The following is a 24,633-nucleotide window of genomic DNA, read 5'->3' as shown; positions in this document are numbered from 1 at the left end:
TTTAGTTTTATTAATTAATTTCAAATTATAATTATATTTACTGCATTATAAATTGAGCGTATAAATATAAACATTTATAGTTCGGCTTTAAATAAAAAGAATAATAATAATAATTTACCTCGCAGTCTTCGGGCGATTCAATAATATTTCTAACAACTTCTCCTAAAGTATCTTGAAGATACTAGAAATTATTTAATGATAATAGATCAATTAACTGCTTTGTGTTGTTTTATAAATTAATAGTCAATTAATTACAACTGTACCTTTTCACCGAGAAGTTTCATAAATGCTTCTGCTGCTTTAGTCGCTAATGAGTTTCCTCGAAATGTTAAATGTTGATCATCTGTAACAAGATAAATTATATTTGACCTCATTATTTAATTAAATAATCAAAATTTAGTTAAATATTTAAATTAATGCCTGGTGTTTAATGCATAAAGTTGTTGTACAAGGTAAAAGTTAGGATGCTTTAATTTTCTACATTGCAAAAAAAATTGCATAGAATAAGAATAGGGTTAAAAGATCTACTGGAATGAAATAAATAAGTCTGATTTTACTGTTTGGAAATTTATTCTGAATATAATGAAAATTTTGTTATAGAATTACATTGTTTTTTCGGAATTTTGTTGAATGGATCGGTGAGAAAATTCACAGATATTTTGAATAGAATTTTCAGGTAATACCGATTAATACAGAGAATGAAATGGTCAATTTTTGAATCATGGAAAGCAAAATATAGATCCCATTTCGAGATTGTTTACTTACAAGATCTGATATAAATCTTTATTTATTTATATATTTATAAAAGATGCAGCAATGCAGTGAGATTACAAGTCACATTTTGTATAAAAATCCAATCTGCTTTTTAATAATATATTTTATGAGAATATAATTCAGATTTTAAAATACATTGATTCCGCATATTTTATAATTATTTTTTATTATGATACTTTAGAAGAATCTTAAATTTATAGTTACAAACGTCGGTAACCGAATTTTTGGTTTTTTTAATTATATTACGTATAATTGCAGGGTACTATAAATAAAATTTTCACATCGTCGTCGTCAATGTCACGGTACATATAATTTAATGCAGTTTTTTGCACACTGAAAAGCAACAGAAAAAATTTATGGTAGATTTCTCTTAATTATTTGATGATACTAAATTTGATTTTGATACGGTTGAGTGAATTCTAAGAGAACTATAATGTGCCTTATCATTTTCTAGATTACGAAAGTGATGATGGTAAAAGCATCAAAACAATGACAAGCAGATAAAGTGTAGAATATTTTATTTTAAATAAAAGTCTATTAAAAATTAGATATTTTTATTTTCTATTCATTACAATCCAAGATATTAACAATTTCAAATACAGGTACTCCTCACTTTACGACCTATCTGCTTAACGACCACTCGCACTTACGACCGATCGAGTTTCGACCTGCAATTCGGGGAAATCCCCTTTCTCGGCTCGAGTGTCGGTCGGTGGCGGATGGTGATGTGCACACTAAGCGTACCGTAATGGGCTAATAGCGTACTATAATAGCCTTTTTATGAATAAATTTGAAGTTTGTTGCATAATTTGTATAATTTTACAACGATCCTATATTCCCGGCGCAAGCTCCTCGCTTAACGACGTAGTCGTCGGAACGGAACTCTGTCGTAAAGTGAGGAGTACCTGTATATCAATATATAATATTTGTGTAAAATTGCCTATCCAAAATGATTTAAAGTTACATAAATATACAAAATAAATGATTGAGGATAATATATAAACATACCAATTTTGTTAACATCAGCCATTATTGCATCAGTTAAAAACTGTTTAGCCATGTTTTCCTTCTGCATAATATTAATTAATGTTGTTGCAATATCTTCCTAGAATAATAATAATAATTTATATCTTATAACTGAATTTTAAAATGTTCCATAATTAATTAAAACTTAATTACTTTGGTTCGAACACCTATAGCCGGTTCTAGCATTTCACATAATATTTTGTAATCTGTCTTCAAATACTATATATAAAGAAAATTTTATATTTGTATATAAATTTTATGCAAATTTTAAAAAAATTATTTTTGTAAAAGCATTTTAAAGTATATGTACCTGAAGAAAGTCTTTGTACAATAAAATAGGTAGAATATCGACAACTTGAAATCGCGATTTTATTCTTATAGATGGACTATCTTTATTATTTGATACTTTTTCCATGTTAAGTGTATACCTGATACAAAAAATATTTTAGTTAGAACAATTCTAACGAATATATTCTAAAATATACAAGACGATCATAGAGTCTAGAAGATTTATTTGTTTATTGAAGCATCTTTAATCGAGAAAATTACATAATACCGATTTATAAAACAGATATAACATTGGCCGCGCTCGTTATATTATCGACTTTGATATACGATAAAAATCGTATTATTAATTAATAACCTGCTTATTGCTTTTAAAGTTAATAACAATTAAAAACTAATAATATATTTAATAATTTTGAATTCTGTAGAAAAATAATAATTTTTTTCTGTATAAAAATTCATTTGGATGATAACTGTTTATCATCATCATATGGGAGTCTCTGCTGATTTCTTAACATCTCACTGTTAATATTTTTCTGCATTACTGTAAATAATGATATGCCGGAGTGTTTGTGATGTGCCAATCTATATATAGAAACTATCACTTAATTTGCATAATGCTTCTCTATATGCAGTCTATAAAAATAATTTTAATGAAGCATAATTATGTATTAATTTATGATAATTTATTAAGAGTCATTATTCATTTCAAATAATGCTTCCTATTGCATATATCAAATAATAAAAAGATTGCAATTATGGTTATATATAGATTTAAAAACTTATGCAAATGGATAAATAATTCAATTCTTCCCATTAAAACTGCATTTTTTAACAAAAAAATTATATAAATATTTTGCAATTTCCTAAAAGAATATTTTCTATTTAGAATATATGCAGAAAAGCATTTAAAATCTTATTTTTTATATTTCTAAATCAATTAAATTAGTAATAATAATTAAATTTAATAAACTTTACAATTGCACAGATTATTAATTTAGCTCTTATTAGATCTTTCGGTATATATCGGTATTATTCTAGAAGAGAGTTATCGAGCAATATCCAGCTAGCGAAAGCATTGCGATAAACAATGTTTTTGGTCTATCTTAACCACATTAACTTAATACGTTTCTAGACTTTATGACCACGGAACAAAATATTTGTCGTAACATACCATTTCTCTACTAAATGATGACTATGTACACTGCTAACAGGTATATTTACATAACCTAAATAAAAAAAAAATTACCATTTTATGCATAAAAATTTATTTTTTGAATATTTCAAATGTAATTATATTTTAATTAATATGATAATTTAATTATAATAATAATTCAATATTTCTTTGTTCGTTTACAAATCAAATTCAATAAAATAGAAAGATCTGCATTCATTTATAACAATTATCTAATCAGAATTGTTTGACAGTTTTCCTCTTATGTCAACATGGTCTTAGAATCTTTATAAAAAGGAGGAAAGAAAATTGATTTCAAAACATTGACAGAAAAATTTATTAGTAGAAAACTTAATTTTGATATAATGTATATTTTAAAATTCAAACGAAAAAAACCTTTTTTTAATTTATTAATATATAGCATTATTAGGTAAAATTATAGTTTAAAAAGTTGTAAAAAAATAATATTTGATAAATATTTTAAATCTAACATAAAAACAGTAAATAATTTATTAGAATAAATTATACAGGAAGCAGAACTCTTAACAGGAAGTCTAGCAGTTTCCTGTTAGTTGCATCAGTAGAGGAATTTGTTGTTCCACAAAGAGTTACTTCATAAATTTTTAATTCACGCAAATGTTTTATATATTGAAAACTAAAAATTTATCCAATCGATATAATTTTATCATATTATTACGCACCTATTTTATATTATATAATGTTAATGAACTATATTAACTTATATATAAAATTTAAATATGTTAAAAATTTGGATTCTAAATTAAATTATTGTTAATAATTTAATGTTTATCCAGATTATTATTATTACCATAATTATTCATTTTAGTTATAAATTCTCTAAAATTAATTGACGAATGAAATTTTCAACACTTTCAATTATTAACGAACTTTAATAGTAAAACTTTATCCATGCTGGAGTGGAAATTTCTTTAAACTTCTGACATTTGCTTTCTGTAGACACTAGAAGTTTAAACTAGTATATAAATTCCATATTTCTAAACCATTTGATCTTCTGTAAAGTAACTTAGATGCTTTCTTGTATTAAAAAAGTAAAATATATTTGTAAAAGTTCGACGATAATTCTACAGAATACGAATATACAGACCTACGGGATACATTTAAAAATAAAATAAACTGTGAGACAATCGAGTTAAAAAGGATATTATTGCACGACTACATATATAAAACCTTAATATTTCTTTTTGTAGTAATATTTACGTAATAAAAAAATCAAACCGAAGGACGTTCGTTCCATTATACCAACTATACAAAGTACTATTGTAGATTTCAAAAGTGAACTATTTTGAATAATATGAATTAATTTTTCATTCTTTGACTGTCAAATCCACACTTTATCCTTTTCTTTTTGTATAAATTAAAAAATATACAAAAGGTTTTTACTGGTAAATATCAAAAGTAATCTACGAATGCAATGAAATTATAATGCTAATAAGGCAAGCAATTGTTTGTCGGAATCAATTATTTTATCTCGAATTTAATCGGTTTCGAGAACGAACAAAATAAGAACAAATCAAAACTTCAAAATTATAGAAAACTGTAATGGCTTGTTATTAAGATGAATATTAGAAAAGACTTCTATAATAACAGCCAGAGAAATGGTTGTCGTATATAGTACGTCCGTTAATTCCTTCGAGTTAAACTGAATTTATTGTTATTTTTTTGCATTTATTTATATTTTGTAAGGTAACGAAATGAATTGACGTATTGCCACGGCAGCATACCGGAATTCTTTAACCTTAATTTGTTCATTCCGAATTTAAGATTTTCTGCAGTGATTTTAGAAGTAATCATTTATTCTCTAAAGACGATCTTTAGGTTAGAAAATATTAAAGTTTATTTATTTTTTGTTTACAAACTCCAATAAGACTTTGGACAGCTTCCAATAAACCTTTGAATTTTAAGAATGAACAATACATTCTTTTTAGTTCTGAGAAAAATCAGATAAATAATAAAACAGTAAAATCTAACAGACATTAATAGAATGATTTTATAAGAAATAAGCTTTGATTGTTACGCATTGACAAACTTTCTGTTGAATTACTTTTCCACATATCGAGATGTAAGAAAAATTTTTGTTTCTAACCAGTTTATATGGTTGTAATCTCTCATAGTCTTCATTCTAAAACAAAATTCTATATAATTTTAACTTAAATAATTCGAAGATACTTTTATAAAACTAATATTTTAAATATTACATTTCCCCCCCCGAATGATAAAATCATTAAATATTAAAAACTTTCAATTTTAAAATACATAAAATTACGTCTTACCCAGGAGAACATTTTTATCCCTGCGCTTTTTCTTGTCAGCTTCTCTGTACAGATTTACTGTGATCATCTCTAATTCTGGCAGGCTACTAAAATTTTAAATACGGTCTGCGTCAGAATTTAAAACTAAAAATATAGATTATTCTTTTCTTTTTTTTTATTTCAAAGTGTGACTTACTTTAATTCAAAACGTTCTCCCCAAAAACACATATCACTTTTTGGTTTAGAAGATGTTCTTGCATATAATGTTTTATCAAGACATAATTCACAGAAGTATCTAAAAAGAGAGAAAAAATACTTTGAGTTTCAAAGCTTCAAAATATCCGTACGCACCGGAAGTAGTGTGACACACTTTTTTTTAGGAGAAACTCCTTTAACTTCAAGTATCCATATGTGTAGAGATTTTTCAGTCCTTCTCATATTTTCCTGATCTGGCTGAATAGTTCCTCTAAGACTGAATATAGATTATTTATTAATGTTTATCATTTTAAGATAAAAGTATTGTTAGTTTTCGTAATTTAAAACGTACGTACCTCTTAACCCATCGGTCTCTTTCTGCTGCGGTGTGACAGTAATAATATCGCGTGCTGCCGTCGGCGGTTAAATGAAAACAGTTATCCTGACCGAGAATGCTCGGATGCAGTGCCGAGACTTTGACGTTTCCTTGGGATAAATCTAAGCTTCCCAGAACGCTCGGACTCGACTGAAGTAGCGATTCGTGAGAACGTGACGGACGTAACCTCGACGAAGGTACGCTGCGGTTGGCAGAAAATTAAATTTTTAATGGTTATTTTATTATATTTTCCTTTACAACTTTTTAATTTAAAAAGGAAGAAAGAAAGAAAGAAAAATATATATATATATATATATATACTTTACTGAGTATAGAATTAATTTAATTTGAAATTAAAAAACTTTTTTGAATTAATTAAAATTTCTTATGTACCGAAAAAAGTTATTAAAATTTAAAAGCAGGAATTTTGAATAATTTAAAAATCGGGGAAAAAGTTTAAAAATATCAAATAATATTATAGCTAGAAAATTTCCTTTATTTAATTTTTCGTATCAAGATCTCGTCAAATAACTAAACAGAAAATTTTCATCTTCATTTTAATTAATTCCAAAGATCTCAGTCATTTCACTTTCATGCTGCATTAGATATCACCACTTATATTAAAAGAGAAAAATGAGATGCCAGCAAAAGGGATGAACATTACACTATAACAAGAACAAAGAAAAGCAGCATGCTTAACATATTTGGAGAGACCATGTTTAAATAACAGTTCTTTTTTTTTAAAGTAAGAGCACAAAGGATTCAAAAATACTGATGGAGGAAACTTGTGGGTGAATAATAATGAGCTTATTGAATGAGTCATCGGTTCGGTTATATATCACTTCTAATCGGAACTGGCTTTCCGTCCCTCTTTGCCGTTAATCAACCTCCTACCTATTAAATGTTATTAATAGTTATTTCGATAGTGCCGTAAAAGCAACTTGTAACTTTAACCGGAGACGGAGTTGGAAAAAATAGATACGAGTTTAGTCGAATAACGACACCTAACAAAATTTGGATTTATTCTCATCTATATTTAATAACCTCCGTCGATCTCGTTTTTCCCGGCTACGGGACTAATCGCCTGTCATAAATTCGTTTAAATTCAATTATGCCGATAACCCGTTTCTTTCTAGATAACAATTTTATCTAATAAAAAGCGGAGATAAATAGATTACCGACGAAAAATTCTTCATTTATTACGTCTGCATTAATTATGCAAACAGAATATATATTTTATCAATATTAATATAATCGTTTAAAAAGCCAAGTTAGATTTTATCTTATAGTAAATTCTGCAATCAAATAAGTAATTAAAATTTGTCGTGCAAATAAATTGCCGGCAATAAATCTCTATACGTACCTGTCTCCGTCAATTGTACATCTCTTCCTTTCCAATTTAGTCACACTCTTGGTTCTCTTAAGTGGATTACTCTTAAATGAACGTTTAGCAAAAAAATTCTGAAAATATTAAAATTTTACATGTGTGCAAGCATCCTTTTCCCAATTTCAATTTTAATAAATCTCTAAACATTAAAAACAATTGAACAGTTTTACACTGTCATTAAGTTTTAATCAAGTAAAAAAAAAACCATTAGTTATAATATTTTAATGAATTTTCCATTCTTCTGAAAAAGACATTTAATTATTAAACAGATGTTGTAAATTATGTTTAAATATTTAAACTTTTAATCATTAAACAAACTCAAAAATTATAAACTGAAAAGAAATTTGATTAAAAAGTTAAAAAAGCAAACATTTAAGATGGAACACCTGGCAGAGTTTACAGTTGATATACTCCAGGTGGTAGGTCAATGCAAGTCTTATGATAGGATAAAAAATAACCTTAGGATAAAAAAAAAATCAGATATAAATGCACGCTTTATTCCTACTATCATATTATTGTAATTATTACCCCCATTTTTTTTATATCACCAGAACAGTTAGCAGCTATCAAAACAAGGTCTCGAATATTTAAACATTAACCTGTGATTAAAAAATAGGATTTTTCCTTATATATTTACGTACATAGCAGCATTTGTTAGTAAATTTTATGAAAAGGACTCCATTATATTTTAAGATGGTATCCATTATCCCCACTCTCATTTCAGTTTGTGATAATGTTATCTGACTTCTCAGAGAAACTGGGAAATTTTTACACCTATTGCCAGAGGCAAGTTTATATAGTGGACTTTGTTTTATGACACATCTGACATTTTTATTGACATTGGTAAAGAAATTGGAAACTATCTTGAATTTTATTCATTCTACTTTATAATTTCTTCTCAAAATTGCACTATAAATAGTTTTATTGAGGATTCCTCTGGCTATATTTGACAACTGTGATTTTCTCCTTAACCATTCAAATGCAAGAAACAGAATTGATATCGTTCTCCAGCTTATATAATAATTGCGGCCAGATAAAGCCGGTGTTATGCAAATTGGACTAGAAATAATAACGTTAGACGTAGAGCATCCATTAAACTAAACGAAAATCCCGTCACATAGAAAAGTTTTATAGAGAATTTTTAAATTTAAACATTAAATTTTCGCTTCGGGAGCTCCTATAGACATTTCTATTAATATTTCCATCAAGCATCTAGTGACAATCCTCGAGATTCGCCTCCGAAGCGAGATATATTTTTCTTATCTCTTCAATGTTTCCGCTTTTTGTAATTATAAATTTAAAAAAAAAGAACAGAATATATTACGCCTTACTAATTATAGAAACAAAAATGATTTTTAAATGACATAATAGTGTGTTGTAATAACATAAATAGTTAAAAGTATCCATTTACTTCGTGGTATGACATTAAGAAGAATTCTTCCTGCAGTTTTATCGGCAATCAATACTTTGGCAAGGAGGTCATCCACCTTAGCAAAGTCTTTAGAAGGAACCTTGTTAGCAAACTTCTAAATGACACGTTTCACGACAATTAATATTGTTTATACCGAAACACGTGTCGCGGTTTCGAGTCTAAAGAACCTGACAAATAATCGTTTAGTGAGCGCCCGAACCAAGTTTTTATACTTTAGCTAGCTCGTTTATAATTATTCCAACATTTTTTAAATTCAATACGTCACTCGAAAGATGTAGGAAGGTGTAAATCTTTTAATAAACAACCCGCGAAAGCGAAAAAATTCGCGGTTGCAACGGGCGATTCACACGAAGCCGACAATCACCTCCATCCATCCTTTAACTAGTAAATGAATAACGGAGAGTTCGGTAATGACGTCAAATGCCAAGCGATCGTCTTTTCGACTTTTTATCACAATTTAAGGACGAAAACAGCTTTCGGTTTCGATATCTAATCGGGAATTTAGCCTTATATTATTACAAAAAAAAATAAAAAAACATAAATCTATTAAATTCCGCGCTTAATTATAAAAGTAATACGGCATTAAGCGATGGGAATTATCGATTAATTCCAAAATCAATTGTTTAAAATTGTTTTTTCGTAACGGAAATGGCTTTTTTTTCAAATCATTTTTTCTTCTCCTCGTCTGTCATATCCATCTACGGCACGGTAAGTGTGGGTAGTTATAAGCTCTCTGTCTGACCGTGGATCCGTGGATTTAGATATGAACTTCTTTCTAGCTCGTGTTACAAGATACGAGTACGAACGGGAAACACGTATTTTTAGCACCTATTCACGAATATCTTTGTTTTTTAAGGGCTTAGGTTATGACATTTTCGAGCAGACGATTAAATATATCCGGATTCTGCGGAAAATATGCTTATAAACGAGAAAACTTTTTATAGAATTTTATTATATAAACGAATTAAAATTATTAAAAAAATAGACTGTATATAATTATTACACAGTTACGCATTAAATATATTGCTTAATATTCTCTGGCATGCTAGAGAAGTCGTGTTTTTGCTTATTTTTACGAATTTTTATACGAACTTTTTGGAAGGAGCGCATTGAAAAATCGTGTTGCAAACTGTCAGGAGTACTGAAAAATGAGAAAACGAATTTTTTAAATTGTTTTTTTTTAACTAAAAAATGCAATATTTTGCTTCAGTATGCGTAAATGCCAAGAAAGAAGATATTCACTTAAGGGTCGCTGTAAGATGTCATATTAACCCATCGAGGCATATCTATTTTGTTACTTATGATATCTTTCATTTTTGACACTAATTTGCTTCCATGTTTGAGAAGCGAGGCAAACATCTGGTTTGAAAATTACAGCTGCGCTCTTTGCCCGTATCAATGTACATCAAAACAAGAAAGAACAAGTAAGACCGAAATCAATCATGCAAACGTTAAAAAATCGCTTAAACATAGATTATAACTTATTATATTTTGCGAGAAAGGGAAATATATATATATTTATATATAATCTTATCGCTACTTTTATCTTTAAATAAATAAAACTACTGTTATCTAAAGGAAAAAGTAAAATTGTTTCTAAGGGCGATAATTAATTATCATTAATTTAATTAAATTTTATATGACTGCTATAAAGTTTAATTAATATATATTTTTTCTTCTTGAAATAAATTAAACAAAAATAATCTTTTATATAATGAGTGTTTTCAAATTGTAAATAATTAAAATAAAAAATATATAAATATTTATAGCAAAATATAACAAATTTATGGAGTTTTTTTTTAATATTTCACCTTTGTTATTATCGTATTATTTCATAAATTATAATTCTATACATATTAAATAATAATTTAATTACAACTATAAAACTGTATATTAATTTATTTATACATTTTTTTATAATAGTATCTAATTATATTTATTTAATTTCTCAAATTGTATATGAAGAAAATCCTGGATATATAAATAAATATTACAATTTTAAAATGTTATGGTGAAATGTTAATACATTATAGTATATTATTATACGCTGCCCTACACTTTATTATATAGCTCCCGTACATATATACAGTAAAGTGTACCAGTATGTAATTTTCCACATTTAACGTAAAAGATGACTAATTGGTGATAAAATCCAATCGGTTCACGAAAGGGCTAAAAATATGAGCAATTCATTGGAATTATTTAATTTTTTGATAATTACAGTATGCAGAAGTAGGTTAAATTTTCGAGACAAACAAATTTCATATAGTGAATTAAGAAAACAAAATGATTGTTTCTAGATAAATGGGACGTGGATATTTACTTAATTCATAAATTACTGATATGTAAAATGAAACGGTTGTGGATAACACAACCAGTCCTTGGCAAAATAAACTAAATATTTACATCCCCTCGTATTTCTATTGATTTAGACATAAAAAACTTTTTTTTTATATTAAAAACGAAATTAGTTCCGGAGAAATAATTACATCGACATTAAATGACTAATAAAAAAAAGAAATAGTTAAATGAAAGGAGAGGAAATATTTTAGTAATTAAATCATCTCGGCAGGACTTGTATAAAAGAATTCTCAAAAATTGGTTCGACGCCATATTTTTAATGTGGCCAAAATTATATAAAATTTAATGAAAGAGCGCAAAGATTAAATTTAATTTTCTGCCTAATTCTTTAAGAGGAGTTGGGATTTTTTTCCGTTAACCGTTCCGAGAAACTATAAAACTTACCACTATTCGAGAAGGCGTTGGCGTATCCATATTTCGTGCATTTACCACAGCAGGAGTACTCCCTCTTCGCTCGGGGCAATTCTTCTCATACGAAGTATCTGCAACAACAATAATAATTAGAAAAAAATCCAAACTTAACTAAGGAAGCCGAGATGAATAGGCTACGATACAATGTCTGACCCGCTATCCCTACGCGATAATTTAATATAATAAAAGTAACTTTAACAGATGACTTCATTAAGGTTAGCGAACTGTTTTATCAGATATGCCACATTTTGCGGCTTGATTTACTATCGGCTTTACTCGATTAAACTTTTGGCGAATGTTATCGACAAACCATCTCTTTTTTTCTCATCGATACGTAATTATTGGTGCAGACGCTTGGCACGTAATTTAAGATGGCAAAGGGGCTTTTTACGCAATGCAGCGCTTAAAAATCATCTTTCTATTCCCTTTATGGTTTTTCCAAAACGATTTTCTTTCTGTGTCTGACGCACAAACTACACCCACCTCGCGACGGTAACAAAACTAGGCTAACAATTACCTCGTAGAATAACCACACGCGGACACAGGAACTTTTGTTCTCCGAACGGTTTAGGCCCCTTAGGATAGTAATGCTATATTGTTTAGGGCCCAAACGTTCTACTCCCCCAGCAGCTGCCTGTACGCTTCTCCGTCTGCAATAAACTTTATCCTGTTCTTGACGGATAATTTATCGTAAAACTTCTACGTGCTTAGCTTAGATTAGAGGTTTTTTGGTAAATTTCATCGTAATAGTGAGTTTACTACCAGACACTTAGAACGGAACTCAATTAGTGAGAGTGTAAAAACCGATATAACGCAGATTTGGCTCGACGCGTGTAATTGACCAATTGTGTGAAGATATTCGATTGTTTGAGGAAATTTAGTATTTTTTTTACACCAGAGATGTTAAATGTAGTGTCCCACGAACTAGGGTAGTAAAACACGCATTGGTTTTAGCTACACATTAGAAAAAATAATAAAAGGGAAAGAAAATAAGTGTTCTACTAGGAAAATTCACAAGTAACAAGAAGTAAATCGGTTTCATTGTTATCGTAATCTTTTTTCCTCGGGGTATATTTTTTCTTTACATTAAAAAATATAAAAAGTGTGGATAAACATAACAGTTGAGAAAGAAATCAATTTTTCCCCCGCTCGACGTTTATTCCCTTAACGTGCCGACGTCAAATAAAATAGCTAATCTAAACTTAGTAGCATCAATCGATTTTTACACAAAACGCTTAATTTTATTCTAAAAATCAGGCAGTTGTATATCTCCATAGTGACAATCACGGATATAGCGGCGGAAATATTTTTACCGATCGATCGATCCCATACTTCAATATCTCTCCCTAGTAATTTTATTAGATATATCAATTATAGTACACTCTTCTAACAATATCCTGTTCTGAATGCAGGATCCAGTCGCACAACATCCGATACAATCTAAACTGCCATGCTCCATTAATCTGTGACTGGAAGGGAGGGGAAGAAAAGGAAAAAAACAGTACCGAGAGCTGTTACTCTTGATGTGCAACCGGAATTTAACAATCTGTACAGGAAAATAACGGTCAGAACCAAGGCTAAATCAGGCTAACTTATGTAAAACCAAACAAGATTTGTATGTATCCTGGTTACCGACTGTTCCATTTTGGGGAAGAGGTACGTTTACCCTCATTCAATCTAATGTTAAAAAAAATCCCCTGATTTCTATCATCTTCACCCTGCTACCGTCGCCCTTGTAGGACGTCATCGTAGTTATTTCCGGTTGGTTGACAGTCCCCTCTGGTAGGGAAGTGTCGAAATGTCCGGGTATGCCATGCATAGCTTTGTTCACGAGACTGGTTTTCTATAGAAAGACAAATCTAAAAAAAATCATAAATATAATTAAAAGATCCCCGAATAGAGTGAGTTTAGATCGTAACTATTCAAACGGATCGATAATTTTACGAAAAAGAAGCCGATACGGCGTGAAATTTTAGCGCATCTGTCTAGTAGCCTATACTTTTTTCAATCGGGAGGATAATAACCCCCACGCCACCCTCAAACGGTGTATAAGAATGCCGACGAAAGCCAAGGTTTTGTTTTAATTAATGTATTTAAAATTCTACTCTAGCGTTTCTCGATAGTATATCAAAAGTCGTATATAAACAGCGGCCTGTTAAATATAAACACAAATGCATAATTCGGTAACCTAACTACAGCCTACTAGATTTACAGGAGCCAGTGTGGAACAATCAATACATTCTCTAGCGGCGGTTCAATGAGCTGGTGCAGAAACGGGAACCATACTTAACAAACAAATGCGTGCTATAGTCACTAAGTAATACCTGAACATAGTGGTTTCCTTCACCGCATCTATTTTCCCCTTCCGATGAAGCAATGCGTCATCTTTCACCACAATTCGCACGTTTACTCGGCACGCTTTCTCGTCACCATCTGGTCAACGGCGGAACGCCAAGCTGCCATCTGGTGGACGCCAGTCACGTGACTGTTCCTCACCCCAGAGAGAACCCTTTTTCGTCCTCCTCCCCTCCAGCTGCTAAAGACCTTCTTACATCACCTGCCAGCGAAGGTAGCAGCGGTACACCCCGTTTTTAACGGTCTCGACAGATGCGGGCAACGACGGTATTATGTTGATAGTAACTGTTAAAACAAAAAAACAAGATCATCCCCCGTAACAGCATCGAATGGGGGAAAACGTAGGTTAGTTTGTTGCAAAAGTAAAAAAAGACGTATTACTCCTCGAAGCCCCGTTAATTCTTAGAAATGCAAACGTTAGGGGCAAAGAACTGCCGAAAATATACCAATGGAATTTTTGGTTTTTTAAAAAATGACACCGCATCTAACACGTGTGACCCCCACGAATTTCGTTAAGTATTTTAAAATATTTAAAAACATTAAAATCTTTTTTAATTAGAAGAGATTGCGTTTAGAAGCGATCCGGAATATTACTCGTTTGATCCTTACAACAAACAGAAAAAAATTCTTATCGCTATCATACAGGCATACATGGCTTTCCTGTGGTATATTTATAGTACAGTTCCCTATGTTTACAGAGCTTCAGAATTGCAAGTGCCGATTTAGGGATGAAAAGACCGTTCCTGACAAATCCCTAACTTTTCTGCACGTTACAGATAATCAGTAAAAATAAAAATAAATGTTTCTAGTTATGGATTTAATTGTCATTTCCTTTGTTGAGTAATTAGTCGCGAGTGCTCTCGTTTATGTAGATGATTAATCGCTGTTGGGTAGTTTTTAAGTAGTTTTTTTTTGCCGCTAGACCTTACTCTCTTTCAATGTACCGTGTTTACATTTCTCTTTTTCTTTTCCTTTTTCAAAGAAAAAAATATTTCTCGTGTCTAAAAAGTTTACAATTGATGGGTTAGACTTTAATCCAACAACTCACAGATTCACAATATATTATTAATTTTTTTTTCTCCAAAAAATCTAAAAATTTCGATATCTATGACATCCGGATTAAATCGTAGGATGCAACGTGTTAGATCGGAAATTTTTAGTAATTTAAAAATTTTGGCCGGAAATAAATAAACATTTTGTTCCAAAAGTATTTCTGCACTTTTTTCTAATCTATCTCTGCTTTTTTTTTAAAAAAAGAAAAATAAAGATTTACGCTCAAAAAGTGCATTATTTTTAGACTGGAAGTAAGTATTTTCGGCGTAAAAAAAATTTGTTTTCGGCTTTCGAAACTAAAATGTATAATGCATGCCCTTACGGGAAACTTTCTGCAGTTCTTTAATTTCGATTCTAGTGTAAAACTATTAATTTTTGATAGAGGATATTTAATTCTTTTCTACAAAGAATTCCATTTCTTCCCCCCTTCCATCTCGTGATAAAAGTTGTTAGTGACTTTACACAAAGCCGCACAAAAACGTATCGTAAAAGCTGTTACCGCTTACAAATGTTCTTTAAATGTAATTTTTTTTTCTGTTTCTGAAAATATCGGATTACTATTTTACCCCAACAAACTTATTACCGGCTTTCTAAAATTAGTTTTTAAGTACTAAAAAGCCATATTTTGCTAAAATGTACGTCGGTTTTCCACCGCGTAAACTGAAGTTAATGTAACGCGAGATAGACGATACGATGCGGTGGCATTGGTTCGGGTCTACTAAAAATGCTTTCTTCTTCCTTTTTAATCTTTAAAAAGTGTAGTAAAAATCTTTTAAGAAAACCACATTGACCTGTCGAGTCGGGCATATTATAAATCGGGGCGGAAAATATGCCAGAATCATACAAATTTATCAGCACAAAAACATCGATAAATGAAAGGTCGTCGACCCGAAAGTGAGATTTCTATCGACATAAGTGATTAAAATAATATTTTCGCATTATTTCGGGGAAATAATTCATAACTTTCAATTATTTTAATTATGATTTAAACGTCGACAGTTTATTTATGACGTAAGTATTTTTGGATGTTTTATAATTAATTTAAAAATATACTTTTAACCATTAATCAAGTTTATTAATAACGGTACACGTTAGCGAAACATTTGTATTAAATAAAAATAGATAAATATAATTAAAATTCAGAAATTCAAAAATTTTTAAATTGTTTATTTTGTATTTCTATAGCAACGGATTAGGCAGACGATCAAAGGAACGGAAAAAGTAAATAAATAAAAAGATCATTTATAATCTTTCAAATGCTGCTGTGGCAATATTTTTTTTAGTTTTAAAAAAAATCATTAAAGTATTTTATATGTAAAATTAAATTTATTCTAGAAAACAAATAAACAAAAATTGTTTAATAGAAAATTCGAAAATTTAAAATTTAAATTAGTGGCTCCACCTCGATGAAAAAGTCGACTTAAATTTAAATTCAAACAAATATAATTAGTTTTATTATATTTTAATAATAACTTTTTATTTTTAATACTAATAATAATAAATATATTTTTATCGAACGAAGACTTCTGTTAGAATTTACTAAAATTTTCTTTGAAGTCGAAGACCGTATATCACGAGAGAGTTTTCGCTTTTTTTTTTTTTTCAAATTGTATTATCTTCTGTCAGTCGGCGGTGATATTCTATACAATAAACTCACTACATGTCAGGTGTTTCCGGAGAGATTTGTTTCCTTTTTTCTATTCCTTCTTATTTTATTATTATTTTTCTTTTTTTTTTCTATCAGCCAACCAAACAAACACTCGATACTTCCAGAAAAGAAGTACTTTTCTGTTGTTGTGAATTAGTACAAATAAAGTTACAACCGAGAAACAAAGCGTGCGAAACGTCTCCCTGGCTTATTTAAATCATAAACAAGATACGGTTCATTTAAATTATGATAATTGCGGACCAATGAGAGAGCGGTGTTTCAAAAGTGCCGAAATTGGCGGCTTTCGAAGCGTACGTAACGGAATAGGATATAGAAAATATAAGGAATGTATTTACCTGCATCATCTATTTGTTCGACGGTAATGCACAATCCCAAAAACCTGGATATTCTTCGTTTGAAACAACTTTCTCCGACGATACACTCAGAGCTATCCGAACTAACCATACTGTGCAGCTGTTGTGACACAACGTGTAGCACGCGACCGAACGGGACCAAAGTGTGGCAGACGGTGGACCCCCAGGGGTGAAGTAGGAACCACAGCTGCGCGAAATGAAGCTTACAAAAAGTCACACTCAACATCTGCCTTTTAAAAATTAAATCATTTTTTTACGTTTCCTTTAAAATATACTCCTTTATGTATATCCAGTTTGACCGGCTTCTGGTTCCGTTATTTGTCTATATAGAAGTGTATAATTTTTCTGTTAGATAGTGTGCTAATTTAACCCATCTTTCAACTTCCCCAACCCCTATGCTTAGGGGAACGAGCTACCGAATCTAATTTAGTAACTACACAAATGAATCATCCCCGTAGTGGATCGGCATGCCCTTCAGGACGTAAACACCAAATTACCGAAAATAAAAGAAAAAAAGTGACGTCTCACCTGATAAAATCGAGTTTCTCGCCGATTCGTCGAATGACCTTTGACTTATTTTCCACTTACAACATCGACCATAATTACAGCCCATGCTTCTATCTGATTATTATTATGGACAAATCCCAGCTAGCATCCAGGGTTACAGGAAGTTAATTTTCCTGGGCTGAATTCAAGGAACCTATTGCGGATATAGGCTTGTGCATCGAACTTAGGCACGTCCGCACTTCCCAATGCGGTGAGGGGGGTGTTTAAAAAATGACGTTGCAATATATATATTTATATTAAACGAGATTAATGCCGACGTTAAATAACAACAATTCTGCCCCGTTTAAAACCGTTCCATCGCTGCAAATAGTACAATTTCCAAGTTCTTAAGGGAGTTAAAAATTCTCCATCGATATTTCTAGATCCGTAACTCCGATAAAAATATCGAAAATGCCGTGATTTACGGCATAAAAATCCCAAATTATTTCTATTTTTATCGCGGAAAATATAAAATAATTCGAGCTTCATTTCTTCGATAAAAATTGAAGAGCTTTCGCCTCTCCGGAGACCATAAAAATCCAATAATATGCTTTTAAAAAGTTAAGTACTATGCAAATTAATATTTAAATGCATTTAAAAAAGAAAAAGGCAGAGTGTCTCATATTTCATCGATTTTTCCAGCGAAATAAAATTCATCGAACGGAGCATTTATATTAATTAAATAAGCATTACGATGCCATATAACAAGTAATATCTGTTAATAATTAATTATTTAATTACAATATTAATTAGTTAGTCTAAAGTTATGTTATTAAAGTATAAATTAAGTGAGTCATTTAATTAAGTTTGTAATAGCGACCGCGTATAAGCCATAGTAAGTGGAATACCTTGAGATCCATCCAAAGAATACGATGTCGGCAGAGTGATACCGATGGTATGTCTTTTTGTGGAATTCGACTCTGATGCTGAGGGGAAAAATGCATAAAATAAAATTTTATAATACTCTTTCATACGTTTTTCTATATATTTTATCACTTTAATTAAATATTAAACTTAATTTTATTATTATTATTCCGTAAACAATTATTAGCTCGGGTTTAAAAGGATGCTGTAACGGATTTATTATCCCTAAAAATAACCATAAACGGGAGAGTTTAGTGTTCTTATTAATTAAAAATAGCCGAGATACGAATTTAAAAATTTTCTATAAAGACAATTATAAGGTTTTTCTTTTTCTATCTGTTTATCTGAAAATGCATCCGTTCTATAATTCATCTTCTCAATTACAAAAATTCGACGTCATATCCGGGAAGTATATCCAAACTTCCGGCCCGGGGAGCGAATTGTGGAACTTGGGTCGAATTGTGGAACATATATACATATATATAAAGACGAAGATGAAGGGGAGGAGAAAAAATAAATTTTTGTTTGACCCACATTCTCTTCACTGTACGAGAATAGAAATGCATGCTAACACCGGTGACAAGGTTAAAGTTTCAAACTTTCTCCTATCAAGAAAAACTGGAAAGGCATCCGATATCCTGTACAACAATATAAATTTCTCTTGATAATTAGGGTGTGGTATGGAAATCGTGCTTCCAAAACACAATAGGGACCTCTCCCGTAGGGCCTCCTGTTGTACATTAACCTATTTTTTTCCCCTTCTTTCTTTTCGAGTTATGAGTTTAAAAATCTGTCTTAAACGGGACAGGCTACTTACAAATTCCATACTTCTTTCTTCTGGCAAATGACGACCATACTCCTCGACTGGACATCCCCTGCCAACGTTACACAAATGCATTCAGAAACACTTGTAGAACTTACGACGTCTCCGGTTGTGTACGCGACTCGGTACATCACGTGGTAAGGCCGTGGTCGTTTCCTGGGTGTAACAGGATGTGTTATTGGCTGAGGAACTACCAAGACTGTCCCGAACAGACACACAAGTATGCGTTAAATTGGCCCCTTTCCGACTTTCTAGATTGGTTTCGTTCATTTCTTAATTTTTGCTTTTTTAGTACCACCGGCGTTTACTTAAGTCGTGACATAAAAATTCCTTTAAGAATTCCGATCGAGTAGAGTAAACTAAAAGGCTCTTATCACATAAAATGAAGATAGGGAGTTAAATACGAAAGGAAACAATATTAAGCGTGCCTTTGTCCGACACATCCCAAGTATATATATTAAGTTATACTCCGATTTTAATCACCGGCACGTCCTTGTCCGCAACACGTTTATATATTTATATACAAAACAATATCACGAGTAAGCTATATATAATAATGCATACCTATATAGTTTACATACTTATTTTTCGTGTAAGGGAGCATTTAATAAACGTATAATTCGACCAAACGTTTACTTCCTTTACTCGAATACTAATTATTTCTCCACATCTGCTTAACATGCAGATGTTTTTAAAGGAAACAGATGTCTTTGTTATCACCTGGTTCCTATTTAGACTCGCAATACTTCCGCAAATTTCCATCTAAAAAACTGTACTTATTGAATATTAAAATTCTTGAGAAGCCAGAAGGAAAAAACAAGCGTGAAAATAATAATAATCAAATAAAAAACAAAAAAATTCGAGAGTGCAGCTGAAAGTTTTACTCCGGTATTAATTAGAGAAAATATTTATAGCAATGTTACATATAAGAGTAATGAAAAAATATCGTAAATAATATAAAATACTCGGCGAGAGTGATTAATGGAGACATCTATTAAAGGATCGATAGGAAAAAAATTCGTTTTGCTGATAATTTATATAAAGTTTTAATGACTCGGCCCATTTGATAAAGTGTGATTTATAACTCGCGCAAGATTGCCCGGTAATATTTATTATTATTATTATTATTCCTTTAAATGAAAAAAATGTTTAAATATATAGATTTATACATAAACAAACATTGCACATTTATATAAAAAAACTTGTCTGCTAATTCGAAAAAATAGCTTATCAATCTTAAGAATTAATTGATAAACTTACAAGTTGATTGACCTACAAACGAGTGATAATTAAAAATCTGACGGCACAAATTAAAAACAGAACAAAATAAAATCAAATTTATCAATTTAAAAACGTAATAAAATAATAAAAATCTGTACGTAAACTAGTAAAAAGAAAGGGGGGGAATCAATTGAAAAATCTAAATTTAGTTAAGGAATCAATAAGCAAAACTAAATCGTAATTATTCAATTTAAAAATCAAATAAGAAAACTACAAAATAAATAATAATAATAATAAAACAAATCGATGTAGAAGCATTTATCAAGAAGGGGAGGGAGGAAGAGAGAAATTTAAATTTAAATCGTGAAAAAATAAATATATATATATATAATCGATAGAAAAAAAGGCAATTAATTGATCGTTATAATAAAAGCAGTTGTTTAACGTAAAAAAGCAGGTGATCAGTCTTAAAAAAAATACGAATGATCATTGTAAAAAGCGGATAATCGATGTATGAAAGCAGTAGCTCCATACAAAAAGGCAGGTGATCAATCTCGAAAAAAGCAGATGCCCATCTAAAAGTGAAATGAGGTAAAATTAACATATACAAATAGGCCACTTCGTATTTACATCACAATACCCATACAAAAGATGTATTTATTGGTATAAATAAAACAATCGATAACACTTTGCATTCGTCTCTCTCTTCTCTGTTTTAAGGGTTCAAATTAAAAATATCGCAGCGCCATCTTACGAGATTTAAACCAACTATTACGTTTAGTTTAAAATTTAGAAAAATTCATACGTATTTTTCACTAAAATAAATTCTGCTTACTCTTTTATTAAATACGTATTGATATTTTTTGAAATTAAAATTTGAGAAAATAAAAAAAATCGACGATACGCATTTTTACAGTTTAGTTATTAAATTTTACTAGTAATAATAATTATCGGATTTAGTTAGACTTTTAACAGATAGATGGAGACACAAATGATTGCAAAATCGTACTGCCAGATTTGTTAAAGCATAGAGAAAATAAAATAAAAACAAAAAAAAAATTACGAAGAGTTTCCGCTTCACGAAAAGACAACCAAAAGGCCATTTCCTTTTCACGAAAGGTCAAAAAAATTCCGACGCTTCCCTTGCGTGAAAACTTACACACAGGAAAGAAGATTATGCTGATCTTTATCTATTAACGTCTCTCTCATTCATTTTTCCCTTTATACTTTTATTCTACACGGCACAATAAAAAAGAAGAAGAAAAAAGAAATACACATTAGATTTAGATGCTATACGATTCTCACCTCTAATAACAGAACTTTTAGGGAAAATCAATTCAGCTAATTCTTCGCTAACTTCCTCTCGAACCGAAGGTGTGATTGGAGTACTTAAACGATGTTCTTTTTGCAGTTTGGATCTTCTAATATCGCCCAACTAAAGTAGAAACGATAAATAATGCAAAATGAACTGATGCGCCGTATAATAAATTAGGCACTATTTTTAGATTTAGTAATAATAATACATCTTCAAAAATAATACAGTACGAATCTAATACATCAAAATAATGAATAGTTCTTAATATACATATCGAATTACCGTTTCCTTTCAAAAAATAATAAAAATTTCCATACTTTCCTATTAAATACATTCCACATAACTAAACAACGGCTCGTTCGATTGTTAATAATTTTTACAGCTAAAACTTCGCTTCAATTTTACGATAAAATGTATCGATTTTTGGCATAATCCGACACCGGAAACGGAAGTTATTTAACATTTTTATCTCGTGCACGTGACAGCGAAGCGCGTCAAAATTGAAATAGATCACCGGCATCTTTATTGTTTCCTTTTAAAATAATTTAAAGTAATTCTAACATTTAAAGTGATCTTGATTCGATTTTATTCACATTTTCGGAAAATGTTTTTATTGTAGAAACGTCATAAATGCATTTGCGGTAGGCCACATCATATTGCATCCGAATGTAACGCGATATGATTTATTAAACGTTCAACACGTTTAATTTAAACACCAGGGCGTTACGACGATACATTTTTATTATATGACGTGGCGTCGGTAAACTAAAATTTTTTAAATTTTAAAATTAAGAAAAGAAACTTTATTATTATTACGAGAATACAAAAATGAAATAATAATAAATTTTAATGAGAATATTTTTAAAAAACTTCTCGATTATTCACTTATGTAGACATAAATAGAAGCGCTACGATCGAAATTTTAATTTGAATAATCGATTAAAAAATAAATTAAATGTATAAAAAATTTAATTTATTTTCATACATTATTATTATTATTTTTAATTATTTTTATAACGATAATTAATAAAAATTAGAAGAAAAATAACCAAACGACGACAGTCTTTACGCCTACTTAATTTCATTAGTTACTACTAGATGGCGAATTGATCTTTTTATTACATTAAAATACAGTACATAAAAATTTCTATCTTATATTAGTTATTAAATTATAATAATTTTATAAAATTTTTCTGTTAAATTTATAAATAGTTCATTTAAATTATTAATAAATTTAAGCCAGCGCCAATCGTCTCAAAATTTTTGTATTAAAATAAATTTTAAAAAATACATTACAAGATGGCGCCCGAAGTAAATGAGTAAATGGCATTTTCTACGTCACGCATCTTCTCCAAAAATTTTTTTCCCTTATCATCGGCAATCTTTGAACAAAAAAGACGTGAGAAATCCTTTTCGTATCTACTGTCACGTCCTGGATGATATCTAAAAAATGTTGTGTACGTTCTCTTAATAGCCTCATAAAAGTTATCGTTACGGAATTACGAAAAGGTGGTAACGAGTTACCCTTATCCAGTAAATGCATCCATTAATATAAGGCGCGCCATTGTAAAAGATGGCAGAGATGCCACTTTTCTATTTTAACCGGTTATTAGACTGTAAAAATTCAACATTTCAAGCTCTATATACGGATTCTCTCTTACTGTTAGAGAAAGGGCGTTAATACGAGTTTTAAGAATTGTTACGCGATTATCGTCAGTGATAAATTTTAAATTGATTTCTTTTTTACATAATTTGCTCTTATCTAATCTAAGCTTCGTGCATATTTTAAATAAATTCGAAAAATAATACGTTTATTTAGTGGCGACATCTGTTGCAAATTTTTATAATTATTTTTTAAATATGATTTTTTTTAATTAATTAAAAAATTATATAACTTTATATTTAAATACAAGCGCGTTATTTAAAAAGAATTTTTTTTCGTTTTTTTTCTACCGGAATTAAAGAAAACGATAATAGGAATTCTAATTTTAGACTGAAAAACTATCTTTGATAGGAAACCTTTCACATCCAGTGTTTTGTTAAAACATAAGGATGTCTTTCTTATATTAAAAAATAATAATTATAAAAAATATTCCGAAATTTAATACTTCAAGAACGTATCTAAAAATACATTAATTTGTCCCTCGAGTTATCTTTTTAAACAGAAATTTGATCGAGAACAACACCAACTAAGCATAACTTTTCTATTAAGGATAATAAAGTTATTTAAAATAATAAAAATCTTAGGAAAAGACGAAGGATAACGTGGCCAACAAATATGTTATTGACCCATTTAAATATATTACAGCTGGTGCGTGATGCTTCTTACGAGAGCATCGCAAAAATCATGGACAGATACGAGTTTACACGCTCTTTCGAGCAATTATGTCCTCCCGAATAGAGTTTATTACTTGGTGCAATTTTTTCCTCCAAGTAATTGCCCGTTTTCCCACAAAAACAACGACCGTCTCGCAAATAACATTTAATAAACTCAAAACATTAATGTGGAATACAATTATTTCGATAGAAGCGAAACTATTCCGTTCGCGCTTAATCTAATTAACGTTTAAACGGTTAATGTAAAGACTAAAATGTATAATTTATTTAAATACGTTAACCTATGTAAATTATAAATAGCGCGTTAAACTATAATTTGAATAAAAAATTGAGGAAGTAACTACGTAGGCCTACGATGTAATTGAGGAAGTAATCAAATTCGTCT

General features: G+C 30.0%; 1 protein-coding gene across 8 annotated transcripts in view; it reads right to left on the bottom strand.

Moving 5' to 3' along the window:
* LOC136975946 (ras GTPase-activating protein nGAP-like) overlaps positions 1-24,633 on the bottom strand; it is a 40,830-nt gene that overhangs the window by 11,154 nt on the left and 5,043 nt on the right. For 3 of the 8 annotated variants that reach the window (XM_067271120.1, XM_067271116.1, XM_067271118.1), the window contains exons 3-16: positions 21,902-22,031; positions 18,537-18,614; positions 11,686-11,783; positions 7,485-7,582; positions 6,102-6,323; positions 5,921-6,022; positions 5,747-5,845; positions 5,572-5,657; positions 3,260-3,314; positions 2,111-2,228; positions 1,954-2,019; positions 1,783-1,879; positions 264-343; positions 119-181 (exon numbers count right to left, since the gene is read on the bottom strand). In XM_067271120.1, coding sequence (XP_067127221.1) covers positions 119-181; positions 264-343; positions 1,783-1,879; positions 1,954-2,019; positions 2,111-2,228; positions 3,260-3,314; positions 5,572-5,657; positions 5,747-5,845; positions 5,921-6,022; positions 6,102-6,323; positions 7,485-7,582; positions 11,686-11,783; positions 18,537-18,614; positions 21,902-22,031 — 1,392 coding nt within the window. Of the gene's footprint in view, positions 1-118; positions 182-263; positions 344-1,782; positions 1,880-1,953; positions 2,020-2,110; positions 2,229-3,259; positions 3,315-5,571; positions 5,658-5,746; positions 5,846-5,920; positions 6,023-6,101; positions 6,324-7,484; positions 7,583-11,685; positions 11,784-14,036; positions 14,441-17,124; positions 17,636-17,670; positions 18,272-18,536; positions 18,615-19,369; positions 20,115-21,901; positions 22,032-24,633 lie in introns of those variants that run through there. The other 5 variants (XM_067271121.1, XM_067271117.1, XM_067271122.1 and 2 more) reach the window with 5 other exon arrangements.

The sequence above is a fragment of the Centruroides vittatus genome, unplaced genomic scaffold (assembly GCF_030686945.1).
Source record: "Centruroides vittatus isolate TY-2023 unplaced genomic scaffold, ASM3068694v2 contig_392, whole genome shotgun sequence".
Lineage (NCBI taxonomy): Eukaryota > Metazoa > Arthropoda > Arachnida > Scorpiones > Buthidae > Centruroides > Centruroides vittatus.
The sequence above is the reverse complement of the archived record's forward strand: the minus strand, read 5'-3'. Positions and strand labels throughout refer to the sequence as shown.